The following is a 22,899-nucleotide window of genomic DNA, read 5'->3' as shown; positions in this document are numbered from 1 at the left end:
GCACAAATAATATTCAGTCTGGATAATCCCCATTATGTATCCTGGCTCTTTCACTCAAGCCGCGATACCTTTTACCTCTGGAAGTCCATGGTGCCAGCCAGCACAGCAACCACTACAAAACTTGCTGTCAATTCAGTCTGTTCTCTTCCCAAAAAAGTGTTAAATTGAGCAGCCAACACCACACATTAAGCTTTCAGTATTCAGCTCCTCTTGTAAGAGAGATAAGAGCAAATCAGCTGGCCGACTCCCACCCGCCACTGATCAACTTGGTCATCTCCTACCATCTTGTTCTACCTCTGCCTCGCTCACAGGTCCACCTCCCTCCAGTTCACAGATGGCCCTGGGAGGGCTCAGCTCTTGCAACATGCCAGGAATGCTACAAGCTCAACCACATCAGCTTCTGAGCCTGAAGGACTAGTCCACTCTTCGGTTACCATTTTGAAAATGTGCAAGATAAAGAGCAGAGGAAATATATGTATCATATGTATCATACTTGGCAATGGGAAGCCTAGCACAGCCTATAGGACAAAGTTACAGATATTGAGATTTTGCCTTATTGGGTGTCCAGCAGGCTGCCTTTGCCCACCTATCAGACAAATCTGAATGAACACTGCACTAAAGGAAAGAGGAAAAAAAGTCTTTGAGGTAAGCAGTTGATAACCAGGGTTTAATTTGTTAATATAGCAGAAGACTTCCTCGTGAGTCTGTCTTGCACCAGTATCTGCGTCACAGCAGAAATAATACAAGGCAAGAAAGAAAAATGCTTTAAAGAATATGGTTCTTTGTCAGACTGGAAGTATTAGCTGTGATTCAGAAATTAATGACAGCATAAAAATCTATTAAGGCATCTAGACTGTCTCTCAAGGGACCTTTTCAAGCTTGTAGTGCATGGATTATTCTCCAGGGCTCTGCCCAGCCAAACTTCAGATATCCCAAATGACAGCAATTCCGCCACAATTCTTAACAAAGCTATTTCACCACCTAATCTCTTTCTTCCATTAAGTATTTTTCTCTCCTGCCAATTTTTTTCTCTTCCCTCCTCCAAATTTTCTACCATGAAAGACACTTCTAGCTCTCAGTCCCCACTAGGCAATTCTTCACGCCTTCCCAGTATGCCTGGATCATTAGCATAGCTCCTCTTTAGTCATTTAGCCAAAACAGCTATATATTTAGCTCTCACAAGCATTCCTCATAAGTCAGTCCCTCCAGCCCCTTAATCATTCTCCTTGCAATCCTCTGAATTCCCTCTAATTTTGTTTACATCTTTCTGGAATTGAAGTGCCCGGAACCAAGAGCTGTAAACAACAACAGCTCGTTATCTGGCTAGACTGTAATTCCGGTGATCGCAGCACAGGCCCCGCACATGCCATGCACACACAGACACATGCACATGCTTATCCTCTGGTTCGGACACGGCATCGCTATGGGATACGAGTCCCGCACGATGGACATTCCCTCCTCCCCAGTGACATCAGCTGGACCTCTTTCAAGGAAATCTGGTTCCAAAAAAAAGCAGGGGTAGATCTTCCGTAGAGCCTTTACAACTCTTGTTTAAACGAGTCTTCTTGTGAATTTGCCACACTGTTTTCTCCAGTTCTACAATTCCCAGTCTGTCCAGGAATGGTCACAAGCCAAACTGAACAAACATTCCCATTATCCAACAAACGCAATCCACAACAAAACCTAAAACAGTTCCACATGATGCGCATTCCTCAGGTTCTAGTCCCATCAAGCAGTGGCAGATCCCACCAAAAAAGGGCTGCTCTTACTTTTGAGCCGCTGAGGCAAAAGCATGGCAACAGTGGTTTCCCTGAGCATTTTCCCTCAGGGAAACTGCATCTAACCCTTGGTTGAGAGGGCCAGTACTTTGCTGCCTGTATTGAAAACCCTTTCCCAAAGAGGCATTAGCAGGAGAAGGTCAGATCTAACACCTCAGGGAATTAAATGGGATGATATATCCCTGAGGATGCTCTTTCAGCTGTCTGCAAACTCAAGACAGACACCAGCTACTGGCGGCACTCAGGTTATATTTTAAAGTTTTTCATCACACCTATAAAGGCCACAATTTTCAGAACTTTTTTGTTTTAGATGATAGTTGAGACTTTGATGTAATCTTATGACAGAAGATAACACATCACAGAAAAGCCTTTAAGCACTTGTGCCTTAATCTGTTCTTGAAACTCCAGTTGGAATTTTTCAAAAAACCCACCTTTTTTTCCTTATTAGAAAAATTCAGTGAGGCAGAAACATTCTGCAAAACTTTTTGGTTTGCTTTAACAAACTCCTGGCGAACTTCAGGCAGGGTTCAGTAAGAAACCCATGAAGGTTTCTGCCAGCTCCCAGGACATCTGTGGGGTAGCCAAGGCACCAAGGAAAGGTGGCAGCTCCACCTTCTAGATTCTTCTAGATCAAGGTCCTCCTAAGCCTCCCGGTGTAATAATTTCCAAACCTCTTCTCACATAGCATCCCCAGGTCTGCATGAACCTCAAAGCTGGCACTCTAAGGATCCCTGCTATGTGGCAAAGAAAGCAGGGGCTTGAAGTGTCCTGTCACCCCTGGACCTTTCACACCGCCATTCCTCCTGCACAGCAGCTCAAGCAATGCTTCAGCATCAAGAACAGCCTGGGATGCCTGGTTTTGCTTTTTGTGGTTGGTTGGGTTGTTTGGGGAAGCAGGATGAGGGAGAGAAAGAGACCAGAAACTCTTCAGGTTGGCCAGGGGATGAGCAAAGCCTACAAGCAGGGGTCTTGTGAGGTCCCTTGAAGCCTGAAGGAAAGCCTGCTGCTACAAAGCTTTACATCAGGACAGACAGAGCAAGGCCAGCCAGAATGGCCTTTTCTCCCATTCTTCTCTGCGCACAGCAGACCAGAAGAGAAGGAAGACTCTGTACTGCTGACCTTAGCTCTAGGTCCCTCTGGGGCAATGCCACAGCTCATTTACCTCATGCTGTGGCCTGACTTTTTTTTTTTTTTTTTTTTTTTTTAGCAGCCCAATCTGTTGCAGCTCTGTGGCTGCTGGGTAGTACACAAACCAGTCGCCAGTAGGCACCAAGGATGCATGGAAATGGAGGAGAGGTTCTGTACCCTCACTTTAGCTCTCACCATTTCCTACCTTCCCTCTCTTAGCAGGCCTAGACTACAGGCAGTTCTTCCACCACTTTAGCTAGTATGATTAACATTTTTTTTCTTTGAATCACTGAGAAATTACTGTCAGTAAGAGCCCTAACTCTGATACAGCACAAAGACCCTTCCAGACAAATAGTTTCCTTCCCTCTACAGAAGATCTAGAAGTGCAGAACATCTCACAGGGGCATGCCTCAAGTCAGGTCTATCCTGTTTTTACTCAGCTACCTAAACTCAAGACTTGACAAGACACAGCTATGCTGGAAAGAATCTGTGCTGTTGAGGTAGTTAAACCAGCAAGGCTGTGTCAGTGCAGGTACAGCCAAAGCACAGACTTGCTGGTTTAGCGGTTCAAGTCGCATCCAGTCCAGAAATCCTTTGCTCATACAGTACACAATAGCATAGCTATGCAAGAAAGGTTGGCTCGGTCAGGTTGTACTATTTTTGAATATGTTGGTCTAATTAAAACAGTGCCGCTTGTGCATGTAAGAAAGCTTCCTTTTATCCTTTTCCTTCTTCTATTCCCAGAAACTCTCCCATGAAAGTGAAGGAGTCAAACATGTCCTTTCCACTCTCTACACTGTATTTCATGCCCAGGTGACTGAAGCGTGACTAAGTTGCCACCTTACACTGAGGCTATCACAGAAATATGAGGAGGGGTAGCCAAGCCACAGTAACAATTCTGTTTCACCGCAACAATCGCTTGCCATGTCAAGATAGGATGCAAATCTGCTATGAATAATGGTCACTCCAAAAGCATACATAGCTACACAGATATTCGTATCAGTAATCATGCTGCATTCACCTACTGAACTAACACTTCATAGCGTCTCCCTTGCACAAAACACAACTCTGAACCAGATTTGTTAACGTGGCACAAGCATCTTTACCACATCACTTTGGCATTTTCTGTCACATGCACATGAGTATATACATCCACCATCATCTTCTGTTTCATACGTGCATCTTCCCAAAAGCCATAAAAGAGATATTCAAAGACCTCTGGTCTTACCTTCATGCACAGATCATGCGTACAGGCATAAATAAAACTGGATGTTGTGAAATTAGCGATCCCATTGTACAACAACGTAGCTTTACGAGGCAAAGAGTAGATACTCATACAAGCAGAGGTACCCACAATGACAAGTCTAAACGCATTTACACATCAAAAACCCCACAGATGCCCCTTGAAATAACCCCTCCTTCTTGCAGGCAAACCCTCACCTGCAAATCAGACACTTGGTCAGACACTCAAGTGCATACCCACACACTGAGCTTCACTGACGCCCACGTAAGTGGAAGTGAAGTAACACAGTGCACTGGCTGCAAGGCTCACAGTCAGAAAGACCCTTGCTCTCATTCTTGATGTAGCTTTGGGTCAACTCCTGAGGGCCAAGCACAGCCAGACTCCATGCAGGTGCAGCAGCCAGAGGGCATGCAGAAGAATATTAATAGTTATTGTCCTAGCAGGTTGTAAGGATTAATTGGTTCCAGCCTGTAACTCACCATCAATGTAAGTGCTAAGGGGCAGAGGGGAGGGAGATGTGATTACACACTTACATTGCATACTCATATCCCAGTGGCTGCGTGCTGATACGCTATTGATTTCCTGGTTGGAAAGCTCCACAGCCTCCCATTTGTCTCCTTACTTGCTCCCTCCCTCATCCCGCTGCTCATGACCTGCCTGCCACGTGTTCCCCCTCCCGATAGCCAAGAACACATCACCAGAAAAAGGAGAGGGCCACCCTCTTTGTGGGAGAGCTCTGGCAAACCTGAAAGAAATGAAGAAACCTGCATCCATGAGGTCACACAGAGGCAGACCCAAGGGAAGGGAGCAGGTTTCAAGAACAAGCCATCTTCAGAGGAGTTTCTTTCGGATGCTTTATATAACATAGGAACCACAAAAGCCCAGACTGTGATCCCGCAGGTCTGATTATACTCACTTTTGCTTTAAGCCAAAACCCTTCCTCTGAAACCTACCTACAGATTCTACCTTTTTTAAAAAGCAAACAAACCAACCCACCCCTCAAAAACACAACACACCAGCTGCCTTGATTCAATATGTATATACTTGCATTGCCCCCAAAACCATCTCCTCCCAGAGATGCCATTCAACAAAGTCCGGTACCTCTATAGCTGATAACCATAGCAAAATCCTATTCTATGCTTGTGGGCGACCAATAAAGAGGTCTAGTGTAAAGGGCCCTTTTCTCTCAGCGTGTAGTCATGCAGAATTTTTTCCATGAACTTTAAGACAGAAGACATGGCCAGGAAGACCCTTCCCTGTGAGGCCCCGCAAGCCTTCGCCACAGAGAATACTCCTTTGGCTCAAGAATATTAGAGCAGCAGCCCCTGCAGTGCTATTCCCTCTCCTTCCACGCCAGTGAGCAGGGCAATACTGTCCCACTGGCAGGCAACCTGCTGGAGGGAGCTCACAGGGAAATGCCTCAGCTTCCATGATATCCAGCATCAGCCAAAGCACCACAGTGCAATGGCATCACACGGAGTCAAGCCTGGATTTCTCTTTTTTTCCTGCTCATTTCTGCAAGAATCACAAATTCCGAGCATTTCTTCTTGCTTTCCATGCTGCCTGCAGGGATCTCTGCCCTTCCCTCACACCAGGAGAGGGCCGTGTCTCACATGCTCACCCACACATGCCCTTACCTACTGCTTCTCAGAGTGGGACAAGATGGTCTGTGCTTGATATTTTTGATTTTATCCCAGATAAAATGACAGCAGGAAGAGCACATCAGCTGTCAAAGCCATTGCTCACTGAGTCTGAACAGCACATAAAACTATGTCACACACTTCTTTAAGGAAAAGGGGACACTGAAGAGGCAAAGATTCATGCTTCCTATAGGGACTGCGGACAGCAAAACTCTGCATCCTCCCAGCAGCACCCTGCACGTAAAGGACAAAATCTTTGGCAAAGCACATGCCCACATATTCAAAGGCACACATGGAAGATTTTCCCCAGACTCTTCCGGGATGCCTTTGTCTGGTATCACTATGAATTTCACTCAGATTTTTCTGTCCTTTAACAACCTCTGTCAGCCAATGACCTCAGCTGATCCTCTTCCACCCATCAGGTGAGAACCCATCAGGTATTCAGATCTGCCCAGAAAAGGCGGCTTCCCTTACATTCACTCTCAATCACCTTTTGCCACCTGTTTTCACTTTACAGCATACAGGTCAGTAAGCAGTGCTACGGCTCCTGGTCGCCAGCACTGCCTCACCAGGTAACTGCACAGAACACCCAGCTGCTGCTGCAGGGGCTACATCACATTTGGACCCACAAATTAACATCCCTGCTTTAACCCATTCCTCAGCAAATCACTCTTGCACAGGGTAAATCTGTTGAGGGAAGGGGACAGAGCCCACCAGCAAGGCAAGGGCCTTGGCATACCCAAAAGTTTAGAGGAGGCACAGCCAGCACACAGTAAGGATGTGAACTTCTAAAGCATTGGCTCTGCCATCAGCCTAGGTTGACAGCAGCCATATTCCTCACCCTGATGGAAGGAGCTCTATTGCTTGCAGGGGAAAAAGGAGGTGGAAAGAGTAACTCTTAAAGAACTCGTCTCTGAGGAAGAGCCACTAGTGTACACATGGGTGCTCACAGCCTGAAAAGGAACACCCACAAACATAGGGACTAGGGTATTTGTTACAAGACCAGTAAAAATCTTCTGTGAGAGATCTCCGAGACTAAAAGATGAAGCAAATTTCTACTTATCATAATAAAGCCCTCTGAGTAGGTAGCTGAGTGCTGAGATTTATAGCAGCTAGGGGAAATGGGTCCTTACTGGTGTGGTAATTATTGACTCAAATGGTCTGCAATCACTGGGATAGGACTAGAAGAAACACTTGGGATATTTTTTTAATGCTCCCTATTTGCAGATAAAAAGCCTTCTCTGCCTCTTCCCTGTCTTAAGCCTACAAGAGAAGTGTTTTGTTTTAGGTATTGAACCTCTTCATCATTTAAGGGAATGCAAGGCAGCTGAGTGAGTTGTTACCTCATCAATACAGTCCAGCCTGTGAGAGCTTCCCCTGCCTTATTTGACAGAGAGTTGAAATCAGATAGGAAGAAAAGTATATTCAGGAGAGCAGGAAAAGTCTTTTTTTTCTCCAGTCGGCAATATCTAAATGTTATCCAACTGCATCACAATCACCCCACGCTGTTACCCATACACCACCACAATGTCACCACTCGCGCACACATACATTCCTGCTCCTCCCTCTGTTCTCCCCATCCATTACACATTATCAGCACAGAAACACTTGGGTACACGCTTCCATCCATATAGATTGCACAAGCCTCGCGCATTAACAAACACATCATTTTTCACACCCGCATTGCCCAGTAACGTTATAAAACACGAGACTTTACAGATAACATTTGTACTGCGTACCAACCTAAAGCATTCTGCTCCACTTACCCAAATGCTTCTGTGATTTCTTTCATGAGACTCATTCCCCATTTATGAACATCCTTGAGCAGCTCAAAAAATACATCATAAATAAATGCTGCCAGTACTACACAGACCAGTTCTGCATGTCCTTTCCTAAAACATCTAGTTCACTGAATTGGCTCTGGAGGTATCTTAATTTTTTTTTTTTTTTTTTTTTTTTTTAAAAGCACAAAAACTCCTGCGATTAACCAATGAGGTGGGGTTGTAGGGGAGGTTCGTTAAAACAAGCTGGGATTTTTTAGCAAATTGCTGATTTGAAACACCTGTTATTTTTCAAGGGAAAGAGTTTGTTTAGAAGAATTTTCAATGTAAAGCAAAGCTGAAGAAAATGTTGTATAATTTGTCGAGGTATTCATTTTTTAAATAAAATGCTTGGGGGGAAATCAAAATTACTCTTCATATTGACAGCTAAGTTAGAGTAACAGTAGGTAGAAGTGAAAACATCAACACAAAATTCTTCTAAATTATCAAAATGCAATTTTTGATAGACCCAAATCATTTGCTTCTCCTCCTGATCCCCATGCACCTTGGTTTTTGACTTGTGGGGGGGGGGGGGGTGGAAAGGAAAAGAAAAATTCAGCTTTTGAGTCCAATTCAAGAATCTGATCTTTATCGGAAGCTATGAGGCACGCCATGCTAAGAGACGAATCCATTCGAGGGAAAAGCTGCAGCATGCCACTAGAAAATCCCTCCCACCAGCGGCGCTGGGGTGTGTAGGTACTTTTATTCCTCCAACCCCCCCAGGGCAGAAAGGCCAGTGCACCATGCAGAGGAACAGCCATCCTGCCTCCGAGCCACCCGCCTCCGAACGAGGACTGGAAGCGCAGCAGCAGGGAAATGCAAGAATCCTGAACCACGGAATTAAGGAAATCTAGTGATTAGAAAAAGAAATAAAATAAAATAGAACCCTCTGTGCAGGACTCAGAGCCTCTAACCTAGGGGAGAAGGAGCAAAGCCTGTCTCTGTGCCAAAGCGCATGCAGGCGGGGGACAGGCAACCCATTGCGTATCCCCCGGCAGAGGCACTGGAGGAGGCAGCCTGTGTTGGCCACTTGGCACGGTGGAGCCCGTAGGTCTCCTGCCAGCTTCAGCTGCGTTTCCTCCCCTGCACCCCCATCGCCTGCTATTCAGCCTCAGTTCGGCCGTGCCCAGCGGCGCCGGCATCGCTCCCCTTCACCCCAACCTTTGGTGGCTTTGGGAGAACAGAAAAAGATGAGGAGCTGCTTTTGCGTTCACCGGTACACCCCCAAGCGGGCAGTGAGAAAAAGGGGGAGAGAAGGCACGGACAAGTTTTGGATAGCTCGCAGAGGTGCAGGCTCGGCTGGCTGGCTCTGGAGGGATGCGCTCAGAAGCAGTCCGGCGGGGGTCACTGCCTCTCAGAGCCACGACTGCAGTTTCCTAGAGTAAGAGCACCCCAGAGTTGTGCTCGGCAGGGTTACAGAAGTGTTCAAGGCTTGTTACCACAGCTTTCAGTGAATAACAATTAATTTTAAATAAGTGTTTTGGTTTGGGGTTTGGTTTGGTTTTTTTTTTTTTTTTTAAGGGCACAGTACTTTCCCACCCCCTTTTAACTCCTTCAGATATCTTTGGGCTTGCTTGTGAGGTGCCTTTCTCCTCCCGTGCAGCCCCAATGTTCCTGCTTCCCCATCCTCACACCCTCCAGACCAGAGAAAGGAAATTACTGCTGGCTATGAAACTAGATCCAGCAGTGGTCTGGGTCTGGTTTATATCATGTCTGAAGTTTGGGAGCAGTAGAAAAAGCAGCTCCAGGTTTGCAAACAACCCCCATCCCATCCCATCCCATCCCAAAACCCAGGGACGGCAACTGTGTTGCCTCTGCCTTCTCAGAGGGTACCCAGTAAGACAGCCCTCAAAGGACCTTCCCTGATGCCTTCAAAATCAGAATAGACGTGGCTGATACAACTAGCAATAGTAACTCACTAAATAGAAGGTAAAAGCCTGTAAATGCCTATAGCCTGGCATAAGCTACAGCTATAAGAAAGGACTAAAACAGCTCCTGGTTGTGCTAGTATCGGGATGCTCTGCTCGCAACTTGGGGAAGGCTTGTGACTTAGAAACACTGCATGGAGCAAGCGCCATCGATGACAGGCTGGGAAACATGCATCAGAGAGAAAGGCAATGTTCAGAGCCTGTGATTTGCCAGTGTCCATCTTCCTTGACAGGTCTGTGCCTACTCCTCCAGAGCAGAGGGAAGTTCACATCAAGCTATGCAACTTCATTGCTGACATTAGCTACTTATGTTACACAAGTACTGGTTCTCCTCTTGCCCCCCATACATCCTATGTGCTGGAAAAAATCCTCCTCCCCTGTCAGAAATAGCCACTTCACAGCGAGGAAATCAGCTGGAAGGTGCTGGTGCTGGATTCACAATCCAGAGTTCAGAGAATGCAAGTTAGAGAAAATATGTGACAGTGAAAAGCATGTGTACGCAACCCAGTAACAGCAGAAGTGAGACTGTATGAAAAGGAGCACTCAGTAAATGTGAGAAGGTAAAAAAAATGAGGCATTTCATAGTGAGTGCTTGCAGTAGAGCCAGGTAAGTGTGAGGCTGCATCAGAGAGCATGTGTGTGACAGGGAGCATGCCTGTATGGGAATTTGCTTAGTAGATGCAAAATAGAAGAGGACAGTGCATGCAAGACTGTGTATAAAAGTAGGAGCTAAGGGGAACTGAGGATCCTGTGGCTGGTCATATCTCCATGCACGGCACTCATGCACTAGTATGCACAACAGTGAGAGAAAAGCGCTCTGTGTATGGTGAAGACAGTCAGAGCAAGATACCCTCTAAGGGTGCAGCTCACTGCAAACGCAAGACCGCGAGGCACAGAGTAGACCAGATAGAGTACATATATGTTCTTTATTTATATATTCACCTATATGTGTGTATATGTGTGCACACATGCAGGCTTACAAGGCTGGTGCAGCAGGATAGGCAAGGGAGTTTTATATGCAAGCACCACGAACACTAGTGTGCAGGATGGAGAGAGAGCCCAAGAAAAGGCTTGAAGGAGGTGGGGGGAGAGTGGAAGAGAGAACGTGAGCACGGGAGAGGCAGACTGGCACTCCAGGAATTGCATGTGCTAGGGAGCTAGAACTGTATGTGCCAGAGTGAGTTTATTCATCTTCCCCGCTATATTCATGAGTGTGTATATATATGTGAGCATGTGTATGTGTGTGCATGTGTGAAGGACCACTGGTGTATATAAGTGAGTGTGGATCATGTACAAGCTGCGATTTGGAGGGCTATGATTATATGTACATGTGCGACATGTATTTATACATACAGCATGGGATGCATTAACCCTTAACTCCTGTTTACAGAAAGCATCTCAAAACCAGCTAGCATGCCTGTCATCACTTCAAACTAAATTCCATACTCACACTTGGCTCTTAAAGAAAGAAACCCAGCTGGCAATTCTCCACTGAACAAAATCCCATACCCAACAAATTTTCTTCTCCTGTCTTTCCTCCATCACTCCCTCTTTTTTTTTTTCCCTGGTGGAGGGGAAGGACATAGTGTTTTCGCAGGCAGACCAGAGGCGTAGAGGTTCCTCTAACCTCCCCCTCTCTGGGCAAAACCAAAATAAAAATAAAACAGAAAAAAAAAAAAAAAAAAAGAAACTTAACACTGATCTCCTCAGGAAGGTGAAGAATCCAGGAGCATCAGTACTTGTGACCCAAAGTGCTGAGAAACAGTGGCTGTGGATGGAGGGGATACCCACCTTCACCCACCCCTCTTTTCCTTTGCAAATCTTACTGTGCCCCCCCCAAACTCCCCCTCTGCAAAAGCATAAATACAGCAGCAAAGTGAGTCACATGCAGTGCCCTCTAACCATAGGATTCACCAGCAGCGATCTCTCCTTGGCTTATTTCCTGGGGGGGGGGGGGGGGGGGAAGGTTTGGAGGGGAAGAGGGGGGGAGAGGAAGCTCCAGCTTCCAGCTCCATGTTTCAGGCCATCCTCAGTCCATCAGCCTCAATTCAAGCAGAAGGGTTTGAGGAGGTTGCAAGAAAGAACTCATCACATACCTTGCAAGGAGAAGAGGGACAGGAAGAATCCCAGCACCCAGATACTGTGCAGCCAGTAGGTCCTCATGCTTCTCTCTCACTCGCTCCGCTTCCTCTGCCTTTTTCTCCGTCTCTTCGCTTCTCTCTCTCTCTCAATTTATCTTTCTTTTTTTTTTTTTTTTTTTCCCCCTTCTCTCCTCTCAAAGAAAATGGGATTTGTGTCTCCCTTCAGTCCCCCTGGGCTCTGCTTTACCAGCTCTGACAATCCAGTCGCAGCAAAAGCTGACCTACGGTGGCCAGATTCCCAAATAACCTCGCACTCTCCCCTTCAAGTGCTGGAGAAAGGGGGGGGCCAGGTTAGATGCTTGCCGTAGCCTGCGCTGGCTGTAAACACAGAGAATCTCTCTGTCTCTCTCCTGCAGCTCCAACTAAATGCGACTGTACTTAAACAAGCAATGCCTTATAGGACAGCGCTCAGAGCAGAAAAGATCCCACCTCTGCCACCTAGTGTTGCAAGCCAGCTCATTTATTTTATTTTTATATATATAAATATATATATGTTATGCTATAGAAATATGGTTCTCTCATTCCTCTGCAAATGTATCTCTTGGATCACAGGTCTATGAGCCACGCTGGGCCCAGGAGTCCCTAAGGCTCCAGCTCCAGCTGACATGGGGAGGTTATTCAGCGAAGGAATATTCCTCATTGCCACAACAAGAAACGCAGCGGGGCAGGTTTGATTCCTCAGCAGAGTTCTGCTTGACAAATTCTGAAGCAAGGGTCTCTCTGATGCTGGTGTCACTTCTGGGCAGTACACAGGGACCAGAGGGAGATTCAGACGCACTGATTGTAATTACAGAGCTGCCAAGGACTCCAGGAAAAATAGCAAGCATCAGGCTGCATTAATCTTTGCTGGATCTCCCGTGACTTCCGTGCAATTTCAGAGGGACCAGAAGGAATCCTTGTGTGTAGGAAATCCAGCCTGCAAAGCCACCATTTGCCCACAGAAGGCTTCTTCTGCTACCCCTCTCCTTTCAAATACAGGTTCCTCCTACCATACGTAGCACGAACTTTTTTTCCCAAGGAGTAATTAGCTCCTGTAGCTCTATTGCCCCCTAAAATCATTGCCTCTGATGAAAGGAACAGCAGTAATGAAGTACTACTTAACATTCACACAGGGCTTTTCATCAGTCACTCTCTGGGCATTTCACAAAAGGGTGTCCTTTGGCACCTGGGGACATGGAGGCAGTGCGACTGGTGCAACTTTTGAGAGGCCAGTCCCTGGGATGCAGCGCGACAGCCCAGGTGGGCTGCCCACCCAGCCCCGTGGCCCCTCTTCAGGCCACATTGCCCCCTTCACTGCGGTCACCATGGCAGCCCATGAGGATACCACCACTAAAGGGTACCAATCTCCAATTTACACGGTGCGGATGCGGGACGCTATGGTGAGCGTGCACGTGTAGGAAAGGTGTGTAGGATTCTTGTCATTAATGACGCCGCTCCAGAAGTATTTCTTATTAGACTGCTGCAGAGCAAGCTGTTCTGTGAACAGAATGCACCAAGCCTGCCTTCCTGCGGGTTCTTGTCTGCTGTCTCCAAAATCCCCCCTCACGCTGCTGTAACGAAAGCCAGATCCCATCATATCCCCTGTAGGGAAAAGAAACGGCATGCTGTGGCTAGCCTGGAAACACGTGCTTCTTTCCTAGTGGACCAAAACGCACACTGCAACGCAACGCAACGCAAAACGCAGTCACCATTTGGCCTGGCTGGCTGCTGCCAGGTACCACCTGCGTTATTCATGCTTTTTCCCCCATGGAGGGAGTAGGGCATTACCTAATCACCAGTTTTTGAAAGACATACAGGAACAAGTTACTTTTCAGCCTTCCACCCTCTTTTAAATGTGATTGAAATTGGTTGTGCTGAAAAATTATTGGGAGGAAGAACATATGGACAAACAGATACACATGTGCTATTAGCTATGCTTCATTTCCCAAGGAAATCAGACTAAAAATATTAGAGTGGGTTAAAGTCAACTGACTCTAGTCAACTGGAGGAGCATGCTTCTTTTTCATGATTTCCCGTTTACATGGTTTTCATCCTCTGATACTATATTGCGTTTCTGTGGCATGGTTTTGGTAGCGGGGAGGTTCTAGGAGTGGTTTCTGTGAGAAGCTGCTAGAAGCTTCCCCTATGTCCGATAGAGCCAATGACAGCTGGCTCCAAGATGGACCTGCCACTGGCCAAAGCTGAGCCCATCAATGACGGTGGTAGCGCCTCTGGGATAAAGTATTTAAGAAGGGGAAAAAGTTGCTGTGCAACAGCAATTGCAGCAAGAGAGAGAGAAGTGAGAACATGTAACAGAAACAGCCCTGCAGACACCAAGGTCAGTGAAGAAGAAGGAGGAGGAGGTGCTCCAGGCGCCGGAGCAGAGATTCCCCTGCAGCCCATGGGGAAGACCATGGTGAGGCAGGCTGTCCCCCTGCAGCCCAGGGAGGTCCACGGTGGAGCAGATCTCCACCTGCAGCCCATGGAGGACCCCACGCCGGAGCAGGGGGATGCCCGAAGGAGGCTGTGACCCTGTGGGAAGCCCACACTGGAGCAGGTTTCTGGCAGGACCTGTGGATCCATGGAGAGAGGAGCCCACGCTGGAGCAGGTTTACTGGCAGGACTTGTGACCCCGCAGGGGACCCACGCTGGAGCAGTGTGCTCCTGAAGGACTGCACCCCATGGAAGGGACCCACGCTGGAGCAGTTCGTGAAGAATTGCAGCCTGTGGGAAGGACTCATGTTGGAGAAGTTCATGGAGGACTGTTTCCCGTGGGAGGGACCCCACGCTGGAGCAGGGGAAGAGTGTGAGGAGTCCTGCCCCTGAGGAGGAAGGAGCAGCAGAGATAACATGTGATGAACTGAACATAACCCCCATTCCCTGTCCCCCTGCACCGCTGCGAGGGGTAGGTAGAGAATTCAGGAGTGAAGCTGTGCCTGGGAAGAAGGGAGGGGTGGAGGGAAGGTGTTTTCATGATTTGGTTCTATTTCTCATTATCCTACTCTGATTTGATTGGTAATAAATTAAATTAATTTTCCCCAAGTCAAGTCTGTTTTGCCCATGATGGTAATTGGTGAGTGATCTCTCCCTGTCCTTATCTCAACCCATGAGTCTTTTGTTATATTCTCTCTTCCCTGTCCAGCTGAGGAGGGGAGTGATAGAACGCCTTTGGTGGGCACCTGGCACCTAGCCAGGGTCAAACCCACCACAGATACCAACACAACATGGTCTGAAAGAGAGCACAGGCAAAAATAAACTTGTCACTCAAGATGCATTTGGAAGTTAGCGTGCCAAAAATCAAGTAGTGACAATCAGTTTGTAGGCTTGGAGTGGGGGATACATGGGGTTTGATTTTTGTTGCGGGAATCCCAACCAATGTCTAGCACAGGTTGAGGGACCTGCTAGGCCAGCACCTTAATACCACACCAGCTCTATACATTTCTGACTCTTATGACTGTCCATATGCTTGGCATCCCTCCTTTCATTTGTCCTATACCTTTATACAGCATTATATCCATTCGTACCCTGTCACAAATCTTCTCCTCAGCCCCATACATGACACCAAAGCTCATCTGCTATCTAACCCAACTTCCCAGCTACCCACAGTCACATGCATAACCTCATCTCTCACCTACCTTACACGTAATCCTACAGGGCTCCACAACCCTACCACTTTCATCAGATCATTAGGCAACCATTCAAAGTCTGCTTTACCTACAGACAACCTTACGCATGATCCCATAATGTACAGCTCTCAAGTGCGTGGCCATCTCACACTTTGGATATGAATATCCCATGGCCTGTTGGGTCCAGTCCTCTTTGGAGCCTTTAAGCATTTATGTAACAGAAATTGTATTGAAAGAATAATAATAAATAATAAACAATAATAAACATCAATAAGAAATAATAATAGAATTGGATCTCTGCTCCATAAATTACATAGGGATAAAACTTGTGTGAGATGGTGCTGAACCCAGTATTGTTCTCATCCAGAATGGGCAGTGGTAGTTACAATTCCAGAGAGAAGGGGCAAAGGAAGAAGCAGTTTCTCAGGTAGCAGCATCTTACACTTCCCTGGAGAAGCCAGCATGACTGAAAGGAGAAACAGCTATTTCTTACAACCTATTTGACATACTCCTAACCTTCAAAAACATTCAGGGCTAGATTTTGGCTCCCTTGCTTGTGCTGAGTCATACCAACAGGGTTACTTGGGACATTAGGCTACTAAATATGAGCAGGAGTATCAGATTCTGTGGGCTGAAGTCCTCTGGGGTTGGTCTCCTGCCAAAAGTGAGTCCACTTTTCATGTGGCCAAATCCCTCAGCTACCTACACATTGTGAGGGCAAAAACAGAAGCAAGAATTACACCCAACTCCCCCTAAACCCCCAAACATTAAAAAAAAAAACCCCAGCAAAACAAAAACAACCAACTAAAACCCAAAACACACAATAGTCCTTGTTCTTCAGTCCTTTCTTTTTAAATTACTGCAGTTCTTCCACTTACCCCAGTATTCAAAAGCCAGATGAACCATAGAAATATCAGCTATTGAAGAGCACATCTACAATCCTGTATTAAAAAAAAAAAAGAAAAAAAAAAAAGAGAGAGAGAGGTTGGATTCTGACAGAGCGCTGAATGATTGAAAGCTGGCTACTTTTAATGCATAGTAAAAGTATTTCATTAAGGCTGAGTGGGTGCATTTAGATGCACTGTGCATGCATGCTTGTCCATTTTTTAATAAATAAATGTGCTTTGTGCAATTAACTGTTTAAGCACTCACACTTTCATTTCTATTTCATCTTAGCTTTAGTCACTTCACGCAATATCAATATTAACTTGATTGTGCAGCACACACATAATATTTTCTCTTCCAAGTTTTTATACTGAACCTACCATAAAATGCTTCTCAAGCAGGCATGTTAAAGTTGATGGAGGAACTTTTAACTTTTCCATTACAGATTTTTTCAAATTACTGTTATTTAACTGTGCAAATGTCATGTTGCATTAGCAAAAGGCTTAGTGTTTTTTTTACTTTAATAGAAATAGTATTGAAAACACAGTTGGTCATGCAAATTTTGCAGGGTTTACATAAGAGAATGAGTGGTCCTGAAATTTAAAGCTGAGAGCTTGGTAAAGTGAGCAGGAGACAAGAGGCATAGATTACCCAGGAGTGTTTTTTTCTAGATGTTTTAGTGTCCTGTCCTGCATGTCTGTCTCTGACATATGTGTATTACTACTTGTTTTATTGAGTGTTGTATCTGTGGGTTTCATGGCATGTCTTTAGGACTAGTGCATCTGTGATAAATAGTGCATTTTAGTGTGATTTAGAAGAGTGTTGTGGCATGTGCTGCATGTGATCTTGGGAAAGGGAGTGGAAGGAGATGTTCTCTCAGCAAGAAATACTCATTTGTCATGTGGTTCTGTGAAACCCACCACTATCCAAGGTCAAGGACTGCACAGTGTCCAGAAATGTGAGTTCTCATACAAGGGATGCACAGTGCATCAAGACCATGATAAATAGTCTCACACCTGATTAGGCTTCTTTATGTAGACTGGGAAAACAGTGTTCATGCTTCTCATTCGCCTTCAGCCTGATATTCAAGAAAGGCCAACCCTGCTCAAACCACACTTCCCACCTGCCCTTTCCCTTCTGCCACTTCATACTCCTCATCTGTATTCCCCCCTTTTCCCTCTCTCAGCTTCTCTGCTCACCTCCCCTTCCACCTCTCTTCCTCTCTACTATCTTGCTGTGAAACCTATCAAATATGGCAGTGTGTTTTTGAGGCTTCTTCAAGAGAAGGATTTTCCACCAGGGTTTCTACAAGACTCCAAGCTTAAAGTAGCTTTTTTGAACAAATAAATGTCAGGCCAGCAACTGAGGAATACAGCACGTGGCTATATAGCAATTCCGTAAGATAAAAGTCCACAGAAATAGCCAGCCAATGAGGTAGCAACAACACTCCAAGAGCGGTGGAAGGAGGGAAGAGATGGAAAGAATCCTCATTTAGTTTCAACAACCGTGCAATGACGCAGTGGGGAACTGAACTGAGAACCCTTGGAGACGAATGTGTTGCATGAACTGGTACAGCACAAACAGCTGAGAAAGTTTCTCTAGCATTAGCCATAGCAGACCCACATCCTCTACAAGTTGGGTCACATAAAGGGTATCTCACAAAAAGCATTTGCCAGCAGCATACACACACACATTGACATTGTTGCATAATTAGAATATAAAATAAATGGCACAGCAGACGTTATCAGCATGTCTACCATGCTGTATCCACGGTGCCAACTCCTTCTCCAAGGGGAGCCTCACCCAGGCCATGCTGAGAAAGCCTGAAACACAGGCATGCAGAACCCAGCCTCTGGGGAAATACACACACAAAGTTCTGCAGAAAGGGCCTCCACTCTTTGAACACTTGCAAGATTTTGTTGGAAATCTCCAAGTGTGAACGACAACAAGAAAATGAAAATTGGCTGGCACCCAAAAAAAAATTTGGCAGATAATTTTTTGAGTTGTCATGTTTTCTGTGGGAAAAGAGTCAGCTCTTTCAAGCTGGGGGGGGGGGGGGGGGGGGGGGGGGGAGGGGAATATCTGATCAGCTCTTATGAACAGCAGGGAATTCACAGTCCAGAGGGAAGAGGCGTTTACACTGCAAAACCCTTGCCACATCTAGCATTAACTGGCCTCTGCAGACGTACAAGCAATCCCTCAACACTACAGAGCACCTTTTAAGACAGTGTTTTTGCAGCCCCATGGTCTTTAAATCTCCACCAGAGCTTGGCAGCGCAGAACTTTCTCACCTCCTCCTGCGATCCAGGGCTTGTTCCCCCAGGCAGCACTCTACCAAAGACACTTCCTTGAAATAGCACCCAGCTCCCCTGGCACATACCTGGCTCTGCCCAGAAGCAGGCTTTTATCCCAGCTGTTGCTTTTCACATCTTTAGTCACAGCTGAGGGCCTTGTGCTTCCCTCCATTAACCCTCCGTGCCCACTGGGGAGGAGCGGCGGCATGCTGCAGCCTGGCTTCCTGACCCATGGTCCCAACAAGTCAAGCGTCGTGTTCCCTAGGTGGTACTTCCACCTTTAGGCTAAGGCTTGTTGGTTTTGCTAGCTATATTGTAGGTTGACTTTAGAGATAGGACTGCCATATGCCCAGGCTCCCCTGTATGTGTCCTTTGTTCTTTAGGCAAAGCAGGAAAGGGAAATGTAGCCATTGTGGCTTGGGTGACCATTGTGTAGCTCACTGTGCCTGGGTGACTGATCTCCAGATGATCTGCCTGACACAAGAAAGTCCCACACAAATGACTGCTGAGTCTGTACTTGTCACCCAAATAAGATATGGGGGGCAAATGACATCAGCCTCACTGTCTGCAATGAGAACTGACCTGCACATACGTGGGCAGCCTGGCATTTCCTGAACAGAAACACAGAAAAGCAGCAAGTTTTTTATGCCACAGATCTGTTTTATGCTGGGGCATCCATACTTAGCAGTCTGGAAGGCAGCTGGAGCTCGAGCCATGTGAGCGTTCCCATCGCAAAAGTCTCCTTGCAGTGGTTCACAACATCCTGAAATTATGAACTCCCAGGCTGATGTTTTTCAGACCTAGTCTCTTACCCAAGGATGAATTTTTATGATTTTGGTTTTATTTTCGAAAGCTTGAGCAAGCAAGGGTTTGGCTGTTTAAGATACTTTGGACTGGGGGAGTGCTTTATGATTAGTGGAGGAAACAATTTGTGCCTCTTTTTAACAGTTCCAGTGCAGAAATTACTGTGGATAGAGAGTTGAAAGGCAAATAATGTGAGGCAAGATTTGTAGGAAGAGGCAATATCTTTTATTAAACTAAAGAATATAGCTGAAAGAACAAAACAAAACAGGCTTTCCAGGCACATGGTCTTGCATGCCCAAAAGTGTATCCAGACTTTTAACTACATGATGTCAAATAACTGATAGTACTTCTCCCTACAAATCTGCCCTCATTTATGTCTTCAGCCCACCCTAGCAACAATATCACTGCATCTCTGAAAGGAAGTCAAGCCTGTGGTGCTGAGGACAACATTACCCAGAGGAGTAGAAAATATGCAAGCATGGTTGCATTGAGTTGGTCTTCATTTGGCCAAATCACAGGTCCTGGAAACTACTACTTGGTTTGCGCAGCATGAAAACGCTTGGGTTTCAATACTGCACAGAGAGTAATCTTTGCGTAGGCAGGGCTCCACATGTTTCTATGCACCCCGAAGTTCTGCTCTCAAGCCCAGTAAAAGCAGTTGAAAGACTCTACCAAACTCAGTGGCCCCTGATCCAGGTCCCCTCAACAGCAAAGTGTCTAAGGCAGCCCTTTCCCTTACTCGCTCTGTATTGAGTATACATGTACCTTCCCCTGCCGCTGTTTATCAGTTGTGCTGCAGGGGTGGTACAGAGCCCTCACCGAGACCGAGACCAAGGCTTGTTGTGCTAGATGCTCTACACAAGGTTGGTAGAGAAACTATTTCAAGCCCTTGACACCAGGTGCTAAGACGGGCAAACACTCAGCACACTAACCAGAGAAGAGCCTACAGCCCACCTACTATTTAAAAAAAATAAGACTATGATGCAATTGCAGTCTCTCACTTAAGAAAAAACACAAGGAGGCAGCTTCAAGTTTGGCACTACCTGATTTCTGCTAGCCTTGCAATGTTAATAGTTTCTGCCAGTAGCTTCTTTTACAAAGCAGGATTTCTCTCCTGTACTGTAGCTATTTTATCAGACAGAGGATGATCAGGAGGTTAAAAAACACATTATTAGCATTAATGACTATTATTATTTATACCCCTGTACAAGCTGCACAAGTATAGGAGAAGAGACAGTCCATTTCTCCAAACAGCTCACAAATCTTATTTATTATAAGGAATCACAGACCATGTATCAATAGTAGGAGAGGAGAACAGAGAAGGAGGAGGACAACTGTATTAAACACAAACCTCTTCTGCAGCTTGGGCAAGATACCGTCTCCCGGGGCCTGCTTCCTCAGTCAGAAAATATGGATACAGGGGTTTCCTCTACAACACCACTTTCTACCATACCAAGGGGTTCTATGGTGTTTATCTTTGCCCTCCCCTCTTCCCGGCAACATATTAATCTATGGCCCAAAGCCCGTGCCAATAATACACAAGTGGCAGCATCCAGAATGACAAAAATAACCAGGTTTTGTGCAGTTCTGTCCACCTGTAGATCAAGAGCTCATTGCATTACTATTTTACGAATGGGGAAACTTAGGCATGTGATGGTGCAATAACTTTCCCTAAGATCACCTACATTTATAGCCACAAAAAGCACTAAAATAGATCCTTAAGGTGTGCTTTTCCCACAGTAGCTCCATATATTCTCCAAGCAGTGTCCTCCACCAATAGAAGCACTTAATTGCCAAAAGAACAGCATCCATGCTACAGTTTTTTCCCACCAACAGCAAAGCCAACAAACATTGTGAACTAATTAGACTAGCAGATGTTTCTATTGTAGGTAACCTCAGAAGTTAGCATCATAGAGAGGGAGGGCAATCCAGTGGTAAATGCAACTTCCACTGACTTGGAAAACCTGATTTTACTACTATATTGCTGGGCCCAAACATTCAAAACAGTATTATATATCTGATGTGGAAATACACCATGAGGTCCTAAAAATTCCGGAAAATAATTCCAAGTCCTTTCTCTGTCACAAAATTCATGGGTCAGTTTAGACGTTAAGGGAGCTTGGATCAAGCTTTGTTTTCTCATTGGTTAAAATGGGGAAAATAGAGCACACTGATGAGAGCATCCTAAAAAACCACTAAGTTGTTCATGGTGAGTAAGGAATTGGAAAGTATATAAAAATGCATTTAATCTGTACAACCTTTCCCTCTCAGTGCAGAATCTCATTTCAATATGTGCCCTGGAGAGGTTATGCGTTGCAAGTATCTTGTAAAACTGAGACTGCTGTATTGCATCCCCAGTGGATCTCTGGGCAAATGCAAGACTGAACAACGACTCCGTATCTGGCTGTGCGTGATTCCACCTCCATGACAGCTTCACTTGAGAAATCAATGAAGCAAAACATGGCATATTTGGGGGCTGTATGGGAAGCAAGTTGCTTGTACTTTGACGCTTAGAATACAAAAAGCTAAAAGAACCATCCTTCAACTTAAACAGAAGAGATTTGCTGCTAAAGGTAGACGGCGTCTATGGTTGCCATGAAGCTGCAGTGGTCACAATCATAAGAAGGTCATAGCAGAGATATTAATAGTTAGCTACTAAATTTATTCAATACTCTTAGGTTCTGTTTAGATAGACTGAAGTTACCCGAAGGTCAAACTTCTCTATGGTACAGACTCTAAGCTTATAAATGCAAGCTCAGGTGTTGACCAGGCACATATTTCAGAGTCCCCAGCACTCTGTTTGCCTGAACACGCTTGGTGAGTCACTGGGTCAACAAGCATGTTTATGTAGGCATCCAGTTGGCTCTCTGAATGGCAGCCATAGGGACAGGATGCAAATGTGGTGCATGGTCTTTGGTCTCAAGACCAGTTTCATAGCAGTGCAGACATAGCTTCAGTTTAACTTGTGATTCTCTCCTGCTCCCAGAATGCTAGTTTCCCGCTCCTAATAATAAGCACGTTCTTTATCAGGCTGTTGTCAGAAAAGTAAACCTGGAAATTGCATTGTGCTGGACCTTGCTTCAGTATCAATTGAGCTTAGCTTGAATTAAAAAAGAGAAAAGACTGCTCTGAGTTACATCAGGAACTGATTTAGAGACTCTTTTTGCTCCTTCCAGATGCTTTTCTTTTGCCAAACAGAGCCTGTCTGAATTGGGAAGTCTGACCCTTCATAGACAGCTCCTGGAGAGAGGTATGCAGTTAGCGTACACCTCTGCAAATGAAAACTTGTGTTATTTTTCGCAAAGAACATCCAGACTAGGACTGTAATCAATACAATAGAGATTCTAATGGAGGTGCTAAGAACAAATGAACCTGTTAAGGTTTCCCTGGCCCTCCAGAGCCTAGGTGGCACACAGAGACTTTGCAGCCCAACATCAGTGTATGAGGGATGCTATGTCCTAGAATAGACACTAATGTCTGCCTTGCGGCATCTTTGCTACACTACCAGGTACAGGTCAAGGGAAACCGATCCTCTAACGCTAGAAAAAAGATATTCAGAAGATATGGTCAGCCTTTCTTCTGCCCTCTGCACTGAGCAGCTTGATTTGTTTCTGTGTTCACAGGTACCTTGGC

The 22,899-nt window shown here is 45.7% G+C and overlaps 1 protein-coding gene across 1 annotated transcript in view; it reads right to left on the bottom strand.

Annotated features, from left to right (window-relative positions):
* Positions 1–12,061, bottom strand: part of LOC115343582 (limbic system associated membrane protein) — a 1,014,959-nt gene extending 1,002,898 nt beyond the window's left edge. The window contains exon 1 of the mRNA XM_030019709.2: positions 11,634–12,061. Within this exon, the coding sequence (XP_029875569.1) occupies positions 11,634–11,700 (67 nt within the window). The 5' untranslated portion in view covers positions 11,701–12,061. The remainder of the gene's footprint in view (positions 1–11,633) is intronic.
* Between the last annotated feature and the right edge of the window lie 10,838 nt (positions 12,062–22,899).

The sequence above is a fragment of the Aquila chrysaetos genome, chromosome 7 (genome assembly GCF_900496995.4).
Source record: "Aquila chrysaetos chrysaetos chromosome 7, bAquChr1.4, whole genome shotgun sequence".
Classification (NCBI taxonomy): Eukaryota; Metazoa; Chordata; class Aves; order Accipitriformes; family Accipitridae; genus Aquila; species Aquila chrysaetos.
This window is presented reverse-complemented; position numbering and strand designations above follow the sequence as displayed.